Source organism: Esox lucius, chromosome 5, assembly GCF_011004845.1.
Source record: "Esox lucius isolate fEsoLuc1 chromosome 5, fEsoLuc1.pri, whole genome shotgun sequence".
Classification (NCBI taxonomy): Eukaryota; Metazoa; Chordata; class Actinopteri; order Esociformes; family Esocidae; genus Esox; species Esox lucius.
Genome location: NC_047573.1, coordinates 10,349,298 through 10,363,062, shown reverse-complemented (window position 1 = coordinate 10,363,062; position 13,765 = coordinate 10,349,298). Strand labels below are relative to the sequence as shown.

Genomic DNA, 13,765 nt, shown 5'->3' with positions numbered 1-13,765 from the left:
ATGTAACAAAGGATTTTACACTCCTGGGTATTAGCACTAGATAAATGTACCAACTGTAAACAAAAAAAAAAACACCTATTATGAAAGAAAAAAAGAAAGGAGGAATTTAGAAAAATCATGATAAATGAATAGAAAGCATTTTTATGGAAATGAGCCCATTTTACAATCATATACTTTCAACTTTGTTGAAAAACAGACGGATGGAAAAAGGAAGTCATCTTAAAATAGACAGCAAAAAGTAGGTTAATGAGATTCGGGCATGGGGGCGTCTCTCGCTCCACCCTCTCATCAGGATGGGGGAACAGGGAGACAGGTTGTCTGTGTTGTCAGACCAGATTGCCGGCTGGGTGACTCAGGCTAATGCTCAATTCAATATGGCCCCATTCTCAGTTTTGCTCAACTTGCCACCATCAAACCATGCAGGCCGAGTGGGCAAGGAGTAAGGCCACAGAGACAGCTGACAGGACGTCAACGTCAGTGACCCAGTGGGACAAGGAGAGGGAGGAGTGGTTAGGAAGAGGAGTTGGTCACAGATGGATGACGACATGAATCAAAGAGCTACTTGGGGCATTCGAAAGTAAAATAAATCATAGTAGGTGATTTGAAACCATATATATATATACACTGCTCAAATAAATTAAGGGAACATGTAATCACAGTATAACACCAAGTCAATTAAACTTCAGGGATATCAGTCTGTCTGGTTAGGAAGCAAACGCAATGGTGAATCAATGTTACCTGTTTTGGTACAAATGAAAGCGACAACAGGTGCACTGGAGAGACAACAGCCAGACAACCCCTCAAAAAAGAATGGTTTTACAGGTGGTGGCCACAGACGCCTGCTCTCTCCTTATCCTTCCCGATTGATTCTTCTCTAGTTTTACATTTTGCTAATGTCCTTGTCACTACTGGTAGCATGAGGCAGTACCTGCACCCCATTCAGGTTGCACAGTTAATCCAGCTCCTCCAGGATGGCACATCCATATGTGCCGTTGCAAGAAGGTTTGCTGTCTCCCAGTACAGTCTCAAGAGCATGAAGGTACCAGGAGACGGGCCTTTACACAAGGAGAGCTGAACAGGGCCATAGAAGGTATCAACATAGAAGCAGGACTGGTATCTGCTCCTTTGTGTGAGGTGGTACAGGAGGAGCACTGCCAGAGCCCTACAAAATGACCTCCAGTGGGCTACTGGTGTGCATGTTACTGACCAAACTGTCAGAAACAGACTCCATGAGGGTGGCATGAGGGCCTGACATCCTCTTGTGGGACCTGTGCTCACAGCCCAGCACTGCGCAGCTAGACTGGCATTCGCCAGAGAACACCAGAACGCAATTCAAGCCTGTAATTTCAATTGTTTACTTTGATTTCCGGTTTGCGTTTGAACACAGCCCTCAATCGGTTGGTTATTTTGGTTTCCAATGACAGTTGTTACCCCAATTTGCTCTCAACTAAATAAATGAGGCACGACATGCCAAACTCCCTTAGCAATTAAGCAAAATGGAGAAAGTCAGATATGTTTAGCAAACAGGGAGATTGACACAAAAATCCAACTTTCTGGACACAAACACCAGAAGTGGGTTTGGCATAAAAAGAGGGATCATCATTTAGGGGACAAAAAGGCCCAGTTGACAGTCTGTCTCGTTGTTGAGCCTTCCAGCATGAAAACGATAAAAAGCATTCAACCAGATCAACTGTTCTCACTGACCACAGAGTCAAGCTTTTGAAATGGCCACCAGAGTCCCGTGGCCAAAGCTCTACTGAAAACCTGAGGGCCGAGCTGAAGAGAACTGTTCAAAGCAATGACCAGTTACTCGGAAGGGACTGCAGAGATTATGCATGGACCAATGGTCTCTGATGCCATGCTACAGTCTACAGTATGTTCTCCAAACTCATCCAACCTAACAGAACACTCTACACGCTGTCATCCTGGCCAGGGGAAGTTATACAAAGTGGAACATTCAGAGGTGCCAGTAATTGTGAAGTGTTTTAGAATAATGTTTTGTGATTAAGATTTTGGTTTTTTTCTTAAACCTTAAAAGGTTAGATTTCTCATATTTTTTGTGTGTTTCAAAGACCTTTTTGCTCATCTTTACCAAGGAGGCAAATAATTCTGGACTGGCCTACAGGTTCAGCAAGTATAAGTGAAAAATAGAAAGCGGAGGTGTGAAGGATGATGATGAGGGCAGGAGGGTCGGGGGTAGATAAACAGGTGGACGGTCTCCAGGTGCTGGTGAAGATCTCTCCAGAGCCAGACGTAAAGAGACAGAGTGATGAGGCTGCACCACTACATATGTCTTAATGTACCTGCAAATCGGTGCCAGCTAATATACAGCTACAGAAAAAATGAAGAGGCCGCTGCACCTTTTTCTTTCCTTTCCAAAAAAGTTGAAAAGGAAACCTTTGAGTGAGGAACAGAAGGGTTCAATTTGCAGTGTTCTCTTAATTTTAACCCTTTATGTTCCTCACTCAAAACATTCCTTTTTGTCTTCTTTGGAAAGTGGGAAAGATGTATATTTTGTGTGAGGTTTAAGTACGTGGCAAAAAGTAGGCCTTGACCTTCCGACCTACATAAAAATACAACAAAAAGTACAGCTTTTGGTTTATGTCAACGGTGGTTTGTCTTATCTCAAAAGGCTGCATGCTTGTTCACTTGATCACCCGTTGAGCAGAACAGTAGAACAAATCATCATGTCACTTCATGAAATGAACATTCAGCAAAGCAATATCAGGCTGCCGATGAAACACGTTTTCCAAGCCAGTGTCTGGCCACTGAGATAAACGTGCTCCTCACATGCCTGTGGAGGTCACCAGATCACATGTGAGTAGTGGGGACCCCCATGGTGCGCCCGGATCCGTTTCATCTCTGAGGTTTCTGACGCACAAGCACAGGGGGGGATGGTGGAAGAGCACGGGGGGGATGCTAGAAGAGCACGGGGGCGATTCGACGGATTAGAGGCTCAATCAATTTAAAAATGGACGAAAAGAAAGGATCAGGGGAAGTCAAGTAGCTAAGAAGAGGCGAAGCAGTAGAGGATGATAGTCTGAAGCGATAGGCTATTCTCTTCTGCTGCATCTGCCAGGCAACAGCGCCAAGCCACTCACCGGTTTGGTCACTGTTGTCATGGACACCGGAAACATACTGCTCAATCACTCACAAAGTTTTTCCTCGCTTGAAAATAGAAATGAAGAGTCTGATGTTTGACATTTGTCTGACATTCGTCATTTCCACCTGTATTAACATCTATTTGAATTTGTATTAATTGAAACATGACAGATTAGATTCTCTCAAGGTTCTGTATCCCTACGTTTTATTACCAACAAATATAATATTATTTGCAACCTGGAGACAAAGATGTCTGAATCCTGCGTGAACACCTAAGAAATAACATCCTGATGACACTTAGCTCAACCTCATGCCATACCAAACAATGGCATCTTATGATACATTAGAACAGTCAATGTGAATGTTCATAAATGACAGAAGAAAGAGCAGATTGATTTGAACTGCATTCAAGGCTACCAAATTCCTGCACACTGAGAGCAGTATTAGTGCTAATAGTGTATTTCCTGCTCTTGCGTGGAGATGTAAAGTGCTGTTGTAATGACTGAACATTCAGCATTGGGGCATTCACAAAACACACACAATGGAAAAAGTATAACGGCTGAGCTGAGCAGCCAAATGATGAAAAAATATTTTTATTATGAAAATCTACATGACACAAACACTAGGTTTAAACAGTCTTGGGGTCCTGTAGAGTGCCAAAGAAGTTGTAAACAGTGACTCTGGGAACCACTGTGACAGTACTGGCCCAGAACAAGTATGTGTTCCTATAACTGTAAATAAGTTAAATTTGAAAACTCCCACAAAAAATCATTACATATGTCTATGACAATATGATAGTGAAGTTAAGAAGCTGAGTGAATTTATTTGGTTTATTTTGTAGGTGTTACATTTCGACGCCAGTTTCTGTCATTATATTGTGATATATTATACAATTTTATGTAGAGACCAATCGATGGTATGAATGATTAGGAGACATGTTTACGTTTCTCTAATTACAACATAACTGGCCTAGATAAAGAGGTGTCTGAGCAACCGAGTAAAAGACAAAGAGGTCTATTTTAACAAGAAAAATGCACTGGGACATTGTAGGGCACGTGCCAGCTCTCTAAGGCACCACAGAAATATTTTTGCTGTCATCCCCACCAGTTTGAAACAGTTGAAAAGACAGGCAGACAGTAGAACAACAGAAAGACGTGGCGGTTTTGATTTGTGAAATATCTATCAATTAATTTGGTTGGAATTTAGAACAGATATCCATGTATCTTAAACATGTAAAATAAAAGCCTTTCTTCATCTGTCATTGATAGTAATTACAGATGAATCCAACACTGAGACGATTTTGCACACGCCCAAAACAAGAGCCTGCTTGCAAATTTTTACATTTCAGCCTGGATAAAATAGGGTCACTGCCAGATTTTTTTATCAACAGCTTTGATGATTAACATTTCAAAAGCTGTCTCAAACTAAATATATGTTCTTGTCTTAATTAGGCTGCTTGACAATTGCACTGGCCAAAAAAAAAAAGAGAGGTCATTGAGAGGTTGTTGTGCGAGTCTGAATACAGGTTTACAGGTAACCAAACCAGATTACTTTTGTTCCATGTGCATAAGGGCTATGTTCGTCATAGCCGGATTTAGGCTGCATTGCTGCGTCATCAAAATGAACACCTTAACAACAGTGTTTCTGCTAAAACCAGCTATCAGATGCTCTTATCCATCTCTACTAGCGACGTCTGAAATTACAACTTTGGATCACGCTTTTAGAAACACACCTCAAATATTTTCACCCCATCCATTTGAGTGCATGATATACGCCAGGTCCATTATCAATTAGTGTGGAACAGTTTAATGTAACAGTGTGCTGGCTTCAACGGCAGGTATTCTGGCAGGAGTTACATGGCTGTTCAGACTGACACCAAAGCACTTGCGCGCACACACACACACACACACTTACATGAGTGCAAGCCCAAGGTAGTTGGCAGTACTGCCCCAGTACATAGGATTCTCAGTCACATTAAAGGGGAAACCGGTCACCTTCTCCTTCATCAGGATCCCAAAGTAGTCGCCTGGAAGAAAACACACAAGGTGAGATACTCCAGCCCGTCCAGCCACTAACATCCCCACACAAATCACATGCTGCAGGGGTGCCATTATTTCAGACACCATACCAGTTCCTATACTGTATGAACATTACAGTGCAGAACATGTCTAAGGTCTTTTTGTTTAGGGGGCTACAGGCTGAAGGTTTTGTTCAGGTGGATGGTGGCAGATTGAAGGCGGAAGGAGAGGACGAAGGAGACGGCATCTCTGATCTGGTTCAGTTCAGAATCTGCTCGCCCCCATACTGAGTATTGATACCAATACACAGGTGTTATTGTGGTTGGCTTGGCAACATCTCCAGGGCTTTGTATCAGGGTGCTGACCGGAGTTCATCGCAACACGTTACAACTAAATGTGCAGTGTGATATCTATTCATATCTCTATTTCTAAAACCATTTGATTACCAAAATATTTAATCAGGTGTAAAATATTTAATCAGGTGCCTCAAATGAAGGGGATGATGATGGATGACAATGCAACCTTGTTGACAAGAATATGGGATTTCTGGGTAAAAGGTCAGCCACCTTTTTGACAGCGGTTATCCCGAGTCAAAAAGGGTTATCCCCTTGGTTTAGTTGGCTACCTCATCCACTTCACAGTATACCCTTCAGATACTTGGTAGGTGGAAGGTGGAGCATAAAGACAGGTTGCAGCAGAGGGAGAATAAACTAAGGTGAAGTCTGGGGACTGAACTCCCTGATCTGGGGCACAGATCAGTGTAACTGGAGCATCCAGAAGACTTGCATAAACTGCCTGGACACTATCAGATAGAAACAGTTTTCAATTGACACGGACGCAGTATTTTTTTGTTGTGTTCTTAAATGCATTTGGTCTTTATAATGAGTTCAATTATGGTGTCCGTTAAATTACAAAGTGCCAAGGACTTACGTAAACAAATCTTTGCCGAATAGAAACCAGGCTTTTAGGGCGTCATAACAAAACCACAGTAACCTGATTTCATTATTGAAAAGGGAGAAAGTAAGTAGGTTTTTAAGCAAAATGTGCGATAATTGGGTTACTTTAGAAGATTATTTCCTTTTTCAATTTGTTAACTAGACTTCAAACCCTGTTTTGTTGAGAATGACCAAAGCCCCAATCAGACTCCAGCCCTCCCAACACTCATGTTCCTCTCCTTTATGCATTATTTAAGTTCTTGGAAATACCCGTCTCTGACGTTCAAAAAACAATAGCATTCAAATTTCAAGTGACAATTGGAAGTGGTAACCTACATTTCTCTGTCTACCTAACAGAGATTTTCTGAGAAAAACATATCGAACAACATTGTTGGGGGTAGTGGACAAAAAAACATATAATGCAAATGATAATTAGAACTAACAGTTCATAAAAGTAATGCCCTCCTCATTTTTTTATATGACCCTTAAAAGTACCAAAGCATTCAAAGTACATTTCAGTGTTTGGCCATATAAACAGACTTCATACGAGCAGGGTCTTATGAAGACAGTGGTCCTTTGCTTTGCAACATAGCCCTCCACTGCATTCCAAGGGGTTCAGCCACCTAAAAGGTTTCTCTTGGAATGCTCCATCCAGTTTCAAGCTACTGTAACTGTGTGGGGGAGACCAGTGAACGTTCTTAACGCAGCAGTCTAGATGTGCCTAACTACACATCTGGTTAAGGCCACTGCTGTCAAGCTGTTGAAAGAGCTTACTGCATGTTGGTAACTGCTTTACACACAAGTTGGCCTTTCCTTCTGGTCAGCTCATCAGCTATATTAACTGATGAGCTGACCAGAAGACATACTCCTTCAGCCATATTAACGGATGAGCTGACCAGAAGACAGACTCCTTCAGCAATATTAACTGATGAGCTGACCAGAAGACAGACTCCTTCAGCCATATTAACTGATGAGTTGATAGGAGTAGTAAAATGAACAATGTTAGCCCAACCTTGTTCTATAATCAACACCTAGAGGTTTGGAGGCCCCGCACATGCCTGCACACACACACTGGTTTCCTCCCCTAATGTCAATGAGGATGTTATTCATTCCGTGTTATTCCTGAAATTCCAAACCAACCTACCTATTGAGCCACCTTCACTGGTTACGGGAATACCAGTTAACTAAATTCACTGCACCAAAGCCAATAGACTTGGCAAATTTTAGGATTTATTCCAGATCCCATCCATCCACTTACCCTCTTTTACGATAAACACAACTAACTGAGGCCATTAGAATGTTCTCAGGACTTAATTCAAATACGAGTCCATAAAAAAAAAAATATCTAGAAAATAATATACAAAATAATATTAACACTAAAATGTAGCCTATTTTCAAGAAATATATTTCAAACTGCGTTCAGTGCCTGTTATGTCCTGGCGAGGGCAACGTAATGCAACCCTGGAAAGTCCGGTAAACAACGATAATCACTTCGCAATCGTTTTAATGAGCGACTGCAGGGAGAATCAACTCTTCACCCTCATTGAAAACATCCCTGTGCGTCACCAGGTTTCAAGGTTTTGACAGGTGGGTGTCATGGCTCTAGGCATTTTGTAATGAGCAAGCTCTAAAACACGTCCCCCTCAATCAGGCCTTGTCTATCGCTTTACCAAATATGCTTTCTGTTTTTGTCTGACAGAAATACTAGCATGTCAATTTGTTCAATGCCAAGTGCAGCTTGTTTCCTATTTCCAATGTTTGGAAAATATTATCCTGTCAGACGTGGAGGTTTGGCAACAAACTAAAACTGCAGAGTCCAACGTTACATATCGTACAAACCAATGAGGCTGTTCTCTCTATGACCCCACTTAGTGCCCCAAAACCAAATAATGTCTATGTTCCAGTGATGTCAGCAGACAATCGAATGTAGATACGTTACAACAACGTTCATTTCAACTCCCAAAACACTCAGTGCTGACCAGAAGACAGACTCCTTCAGCCATATTAACTGATGTTTTGATAGGAGGAGTAATAAAATTAACCATGTTAGCCCAACCTTGTTCTATAATCAACAACTAAAGCCTATAATGGAGCCAAGTCCATTATAGTTTTTGGTTTGATTGGGTGTTTGTCTGTGTTAGGAGGGTGTGTGTCGAAGGGTAGGTGTCCATGGGTTTAAAAAAAAGTTGAATGATGCTAATATAGATGGTATACAGATAGATATATCTGCAAATATAGATGTTTACATATAGATAATACCTGCTAACATAGATGGTTTACAAATATATCATGTCTGCTAATATAGATGTTTTACAGATAGATAATATCTGCTAATATATATGATTTACAGATAAATAATGTCTGCTAATATACAGTGAATATAAAAAGTCTACACAACCCTGTTAAAATGGCAGGTTTTTGTGATGTAAAAGAATGAGACAAAGATAAATCATGCCAGAACTATATCCACTTTTAATGTGACCTATAATGTAAACAACTCAATTGAAAAACAAACTGAAATCTTCCAGGGGGAAAAATGAAAACCTTACAATAACCTGGTTGCATAAGTTTGCAAACTTCCAAGAAGCCTACAGCAACATTAAAGGAACTGCAGGAATTTCTGGCAAGTACTGGCTCTGTGCTACATGTGACAACAATCTCCCATATTCTTCATTTGAATGGGCTATGGGGTAGGGTGGAAAGATGGAAACCTTTTCTTACAAAGAAAAACATCCAAGCCCAGCTGAAGTTTGCAAAAACAAACATCAAGTCTCCCAAAAGCACAAGGGAAAATGTGTTATGGTCTGATGAAACCAAGGTTGAACTTTTTGGCCATAATTCCAAAAGGTTTGGCGCAAAAACAACACCCAAAACAACACCCAAAGAACACCATACCCACAGTGAAGCATGGTGGTGGCAGCATCATGCTTTGGGGCTGTTTTTCTTCAGCTGGAACCAGGGCCTTAGTCAGGGTGGAGAGAATTATGAACAGTTCCAAATACCAGGCAATTTTGGCACAAAACCTTCATGCTTCTATTAGAAAGCTGAAGATGAAGTTCACCTTTCAGCATGACAATGACCCAAAGGACACATCCAAATCCACAAAAGCAGGGCTTCAACAGTAGAAGAGTAACATTTTGGAATGGCCCATCCATAGCCCAGACCTGAATCCAATTGAACATATGTGGGGTGATCTGAAGAGGGCTGTGCACAGGAGATGTCCTCGCAATCTGACAGATTTAGAGCGATTTTGCAAAGAAGAGTGGGCAATATTGCCACGTCAAGATGTGCCATGATAATAGACTCCTACCCAAAAAGTTATAAAATCAAAAGGTGCTTGCATGGAGCCCCAGACCGAGGGAGATTGACCGTCATCTTGAACTTCTTCCATTTTCTAATAATTGCGCCAACAGTTGTTGCCTTCTCACCAAGCTGCTTGCCTATTGTCCTGTAGCCCATCCCAGCCTTGTGCAATTTTATCCCTGATGTCCTTACACAGCTCTCTGGTCTTGGCCATTGTGGAGAGGTTGGAGTCTGTTTCATTGAGTGTGTGGACAGGCGTGTTTTATACAGGTAACGAGTTCAAACAGGGGCAGTTAATACAGGTAATGAGTGGAGAACAGGAGGGCTTCTTAAAGAAAAACTAACAGGTCTGTGAGAGCCGGAATTCATACTGGTTGGTAGGTGATCAAATACTTATGTCATGCAATAAAATGCAAATTAATTATTTAAAAATCATACACTGTGATTTTCTCAATTTTTGTTTTAGATTCCGTCTCTCACAGTTAAAGATTATCTATGATAAAAATTACAGACCTCTACATGCTTTGTAAGTAGGAAAACCTGCAAAATCGGCAGTGTATCAAATACTTGTTCTCCCCACTGTACATGGTTTACAGATAGATCATTTCTGCCCGCTCTTGGCTGATCGACACCAGATCAAAAGAAAAAACTCCTAAAGCCTTACTTGAAACACACCTAGAACAAACGGCTGCATGATTCAATTAAACACAACACCTTTCACTTAGTTCCTGGTGACCACCGCAGTGGATGGGCAAGGGAACAGAAGAATTGGGTCAAACAGCTTCACAGCATTCTAGAATGATTATTGACTCACAGTTATTATCAGAAGGGCTCAGAGGGAGAGAGGTAGAGACAACACAACAACAAGCCTTAAGAGGACAGCTGAAGGAATGCGCCTGGCAGCCAACAGGATATAGAGGCTGAACAACTGAGACCTATGGATGTGTCACATCCAATCATAAACAAGGAATAATAAGCTATGTGTAGGTGGAATTAAAACAGGGACCTAGGGCTCGTGGTCAGTTCGGCCCACCAACCCACTCGAATGCCCCCCCCCCCACACACACACACACACACATTCCACACAGTGACCTAGTTTTGCCCACCTACCGCTTTTCACCCTCTTTCCGGTGGTTAGGAAGTATTGATTGGCAGGCGGTGTCTTCGGCTGCTGCTCAATGACTATGGAGAGGTCTGAGGGTGGAAGGGATTCACTAGATGTAGGCCAACTCCCACAGGGACAGAAATGGGTCAGGGCATGATGAGTGTAATAGGGCACGCAGAGGGTGAAGGGCGCGAGGAGGCTGTGAGTGGCGAGGACGCAGAAGTGCAGAGATTGAGCCTAACCACTGACATATCGAATGGTATCTGTGATAGGGCACACTAGGGGCTCGCAAGTGTTTTCTCTGAGCGACATATGAGAGTTGGAACTACTAGCAGGAGAAAGATTAGGAAAGTTGCATCGAGTGAGCGAATTAACAGGTGTGAGAATTAATTAATGAGTGACCATGAAAAGACAACCACATACCACATATGCTAATTACTGATTTTTGTGCTGTTTTACCACAAAAAACAAAATGAGCATTTATTTTTGAACGGGTGCTGGAAAGCAGTGTAGAGTGACGTGTTTATACCCAGGAAAGTGCCAGTGATTCCGAGAGCCAGAAAGCTGGTGACCACCAAGACAGAGCCTAAGGTCATGAGAGCTACTCCCGCGTAGAACACCTCTGGGCTGGCCATCACCTCCCACCTCGCCTGGGCCTTCATCGCTACAGTCATACTGGAGAAAGGAAAGGGCAGTGTGGTGGAGAAGGGGGACGGAGACATAGGAAGAGAAAGATGGACAGAGGGAGGAAGTAAAGATGGACAGAGGGAGGTGGTAAAGGTGGACAGAGGGAGGTGGTAAAGATGGACAGAGGGAGGAAGTAAAGATGGACAGAGGGAGGAAGTAAAGATGGACAGAGGGAGGAAGTAAAGATGGACAGAGGGAGGTGGTAAAGGCGGACAGAGGGAGGAAGTAAAGATGGACAGAGGAAGTAAAGATGGACAGAGGGAGGTGGTAAAGATGGACAGAGGAAGTAAAGATGGACAGAGGGAGGAAGTAAAGATGGACAGAGGGAGGAAGTAAAGATGGACAGAGGGAGGTGGTAAAGGTGGACAGAGGGAGGAAGTAAAGATGGACAGAGGGAGGAAGTAAAGATGGACAGAGGGAGGTGGTAAAGGTGGACAGAGGGAGGAAGTAAAGATGGACAGAGGGAGGTGGTAAAGGTGGACAGAGGGAAGAGGAAGGGGAAAGAGGAGAGAAGACCGTCAGATATTATCCCACATATGGAACAGCATACAACAGTACCAACAACAGCATACAACAGTACCAACAACAGCATACAACAGTACTAACAACAGCATACAACAGTACCAACAACAGCATACAACAGTACCAACAACAGCATACAACAATACCAACAACAGCATACAACAATACCAACAACAGCATACAACAGTACCAACAAGAGCATACAACAGTACCAACAAGAGCATACAACAGTACCAACAAGAGCATACAACAGTACCAACAACAGCACTAACGTGTCCATTCCAGGCAACAAATGCTGCAGCAACTTACAATGAAGTCCACAAAGAACAAAAATATCAACAATGACAAATAGAAACATGGAAATGGATTTATGTAACATCTCTCGCTAACTGAGTTTCTCAAAAAGGCTTTGAATACTAAGCAGTGATGTGTGGAAGTAAAACAACAACAGAGGAAAACAAAAACGGTGATTCATACCGCAGCTGACCCCCTCCATGCCTATTCCAGCAGCCTGTCAGGACACAGCTGCAGGTGCTGCTACTGGGCTGCTTCCTTTGTGCAACTCTACAGAAACCTATACATAACATGGACGCCTTGCCAGCTCTCCTAACCTAGTTTCCTTTCATACAAAACCGTTTTTTGAAAAACAGTCTTCATAATGTAAACACACACACACAAATAGGAAAGGAAGAGTGCAACTACTACCGTCACACCTGAGGGATAAGTCTTTTAGCAGTAGAATGGTCAGACACTGTTTAATGTCTTATAGAAGCACAAGAATGACTTTCTTAATCTCCCTCTCCATCCCTTTCTAAGAAGGTTGAAAATAGGTAAATATGTTCCCATTTTCCCTGATGAAAACATTGTGACAGACTGCCTTTGTGCATTAAAGGGAATTAAGAAACGAAAGAGGTGTCCCCAGGTGTCCACTACAATCTGTCCAAATCTGTAACTGTGCTCCTGGCCAACTCGTCGCTGGGGGAACCATGTGGAAATGCCTATTTGCCAAGCGTTGCTTTGGTGGGAGGGAGCCATTGTCAGCTGCAATGGAATGTTTTATGACGCTATATCAAAGCCTTCTGAGGCTGAGGTTGGCAGATATTCAACTCTCCCGTGCCTTTTAGGAGTTACTGTGACAAGTGAGGTTCATCTATAAAATTGTATATATGAAGGAATTTCAAATCTCCAACGTGAACAAGGATGAAACGGGCCAAGGTAAGCATCTATAGTGGACAAGGAAAAATTCTCACCATAAAGAAGAAAAACAAACAAGGGTCTCCTGACGCAAGGCGAGTTGTCATGGTGCCTTTGGTGATAAACTACAACTAAGTCATCAATGTGAAACGATTTGTCACATTTAAAATCTCTGAACTGTATTTGACAATTTGAGAATTCTGAACACCTTTTCTCTGACAGTGAGATACATACTTTCAACTGTTCAATAGAACTTCCCATTCTCAGCCCCATCATGAGACTGTGTCGTGCCTGAAAGTTGGAGATCAGTAAAAAAAGGATGATAAAGGAAGAGGTTCAGTGATTGCGACGGTCAGCTTCTCTTTCATGAGAGTCTTGTTACAATGTGAGTGGGAGGAGGTAGGGTTTCATAGTGGCCAAATGGACAAAGTGCCATTGTCACATCTGTTGTGAGTTGATTCTTGAACTGTATAAGGTCACTTGTTTGTATGTCACTGTTCTTCCACACTACAACTAATGTAACCTCTTAATAGACCCTTGGATAGATTCATGTATTTAAAGCAATACACTAGAACCATAGAAGATGGAAGGAAATTATGCTTGCTGCTTTACTGAGGTAAACTCTGGAGGCACAAAGACAAATTAGGTTATTCTACCATTATAAATGTGAAGCACAGTTATCAACACACATGCATGGATATCCACACAAATACAGCCACACACACAAACACACTGCCTTATAAATTAACTACCAATCCCTACCAAGTATTCCCAGTGCATTGGGTTGAGCTGTTCTGTAATGGTGCTGTCCATAGGTAAAGGTCAGAGGATCAATATGCATGGCATCTCAACACAGGCTGTCTGCTCAGGCTGACCCAAACCCAACTACACTCCTCTCC

General features: G+C 42.3%; 1 protein-coding gene across 3 annotated transcripts in view; it reads right to left on the bottom strand.

The window, feature by feature from the left end:
* Nucleotides 1-13,765, bottom strand: part of pemt (phosphatidylethanolamine N-methyltransferase) — a 40,314-nt gene that overhangs the window by 12,834 nt on the left and 13,715 nt on the right. For 2 of the 3 annotated variants that reach the window (XM_010863691.3, XM_034292016.1), the window contains 3 exons: nt 10,993-11,138; nt 10,469-10,552; nt 5,017-5,128 (listed from right to left, as the gene is read on the bottom strand). In XM_010863691.3, coding sequence (XP_010861993.1) covers nt 5,017-5,128; nt 10,469-10,552; nt 10,993-11,138 — 342 coding nt within the window. 3 annotated transcript variants of the gene reach the window in all.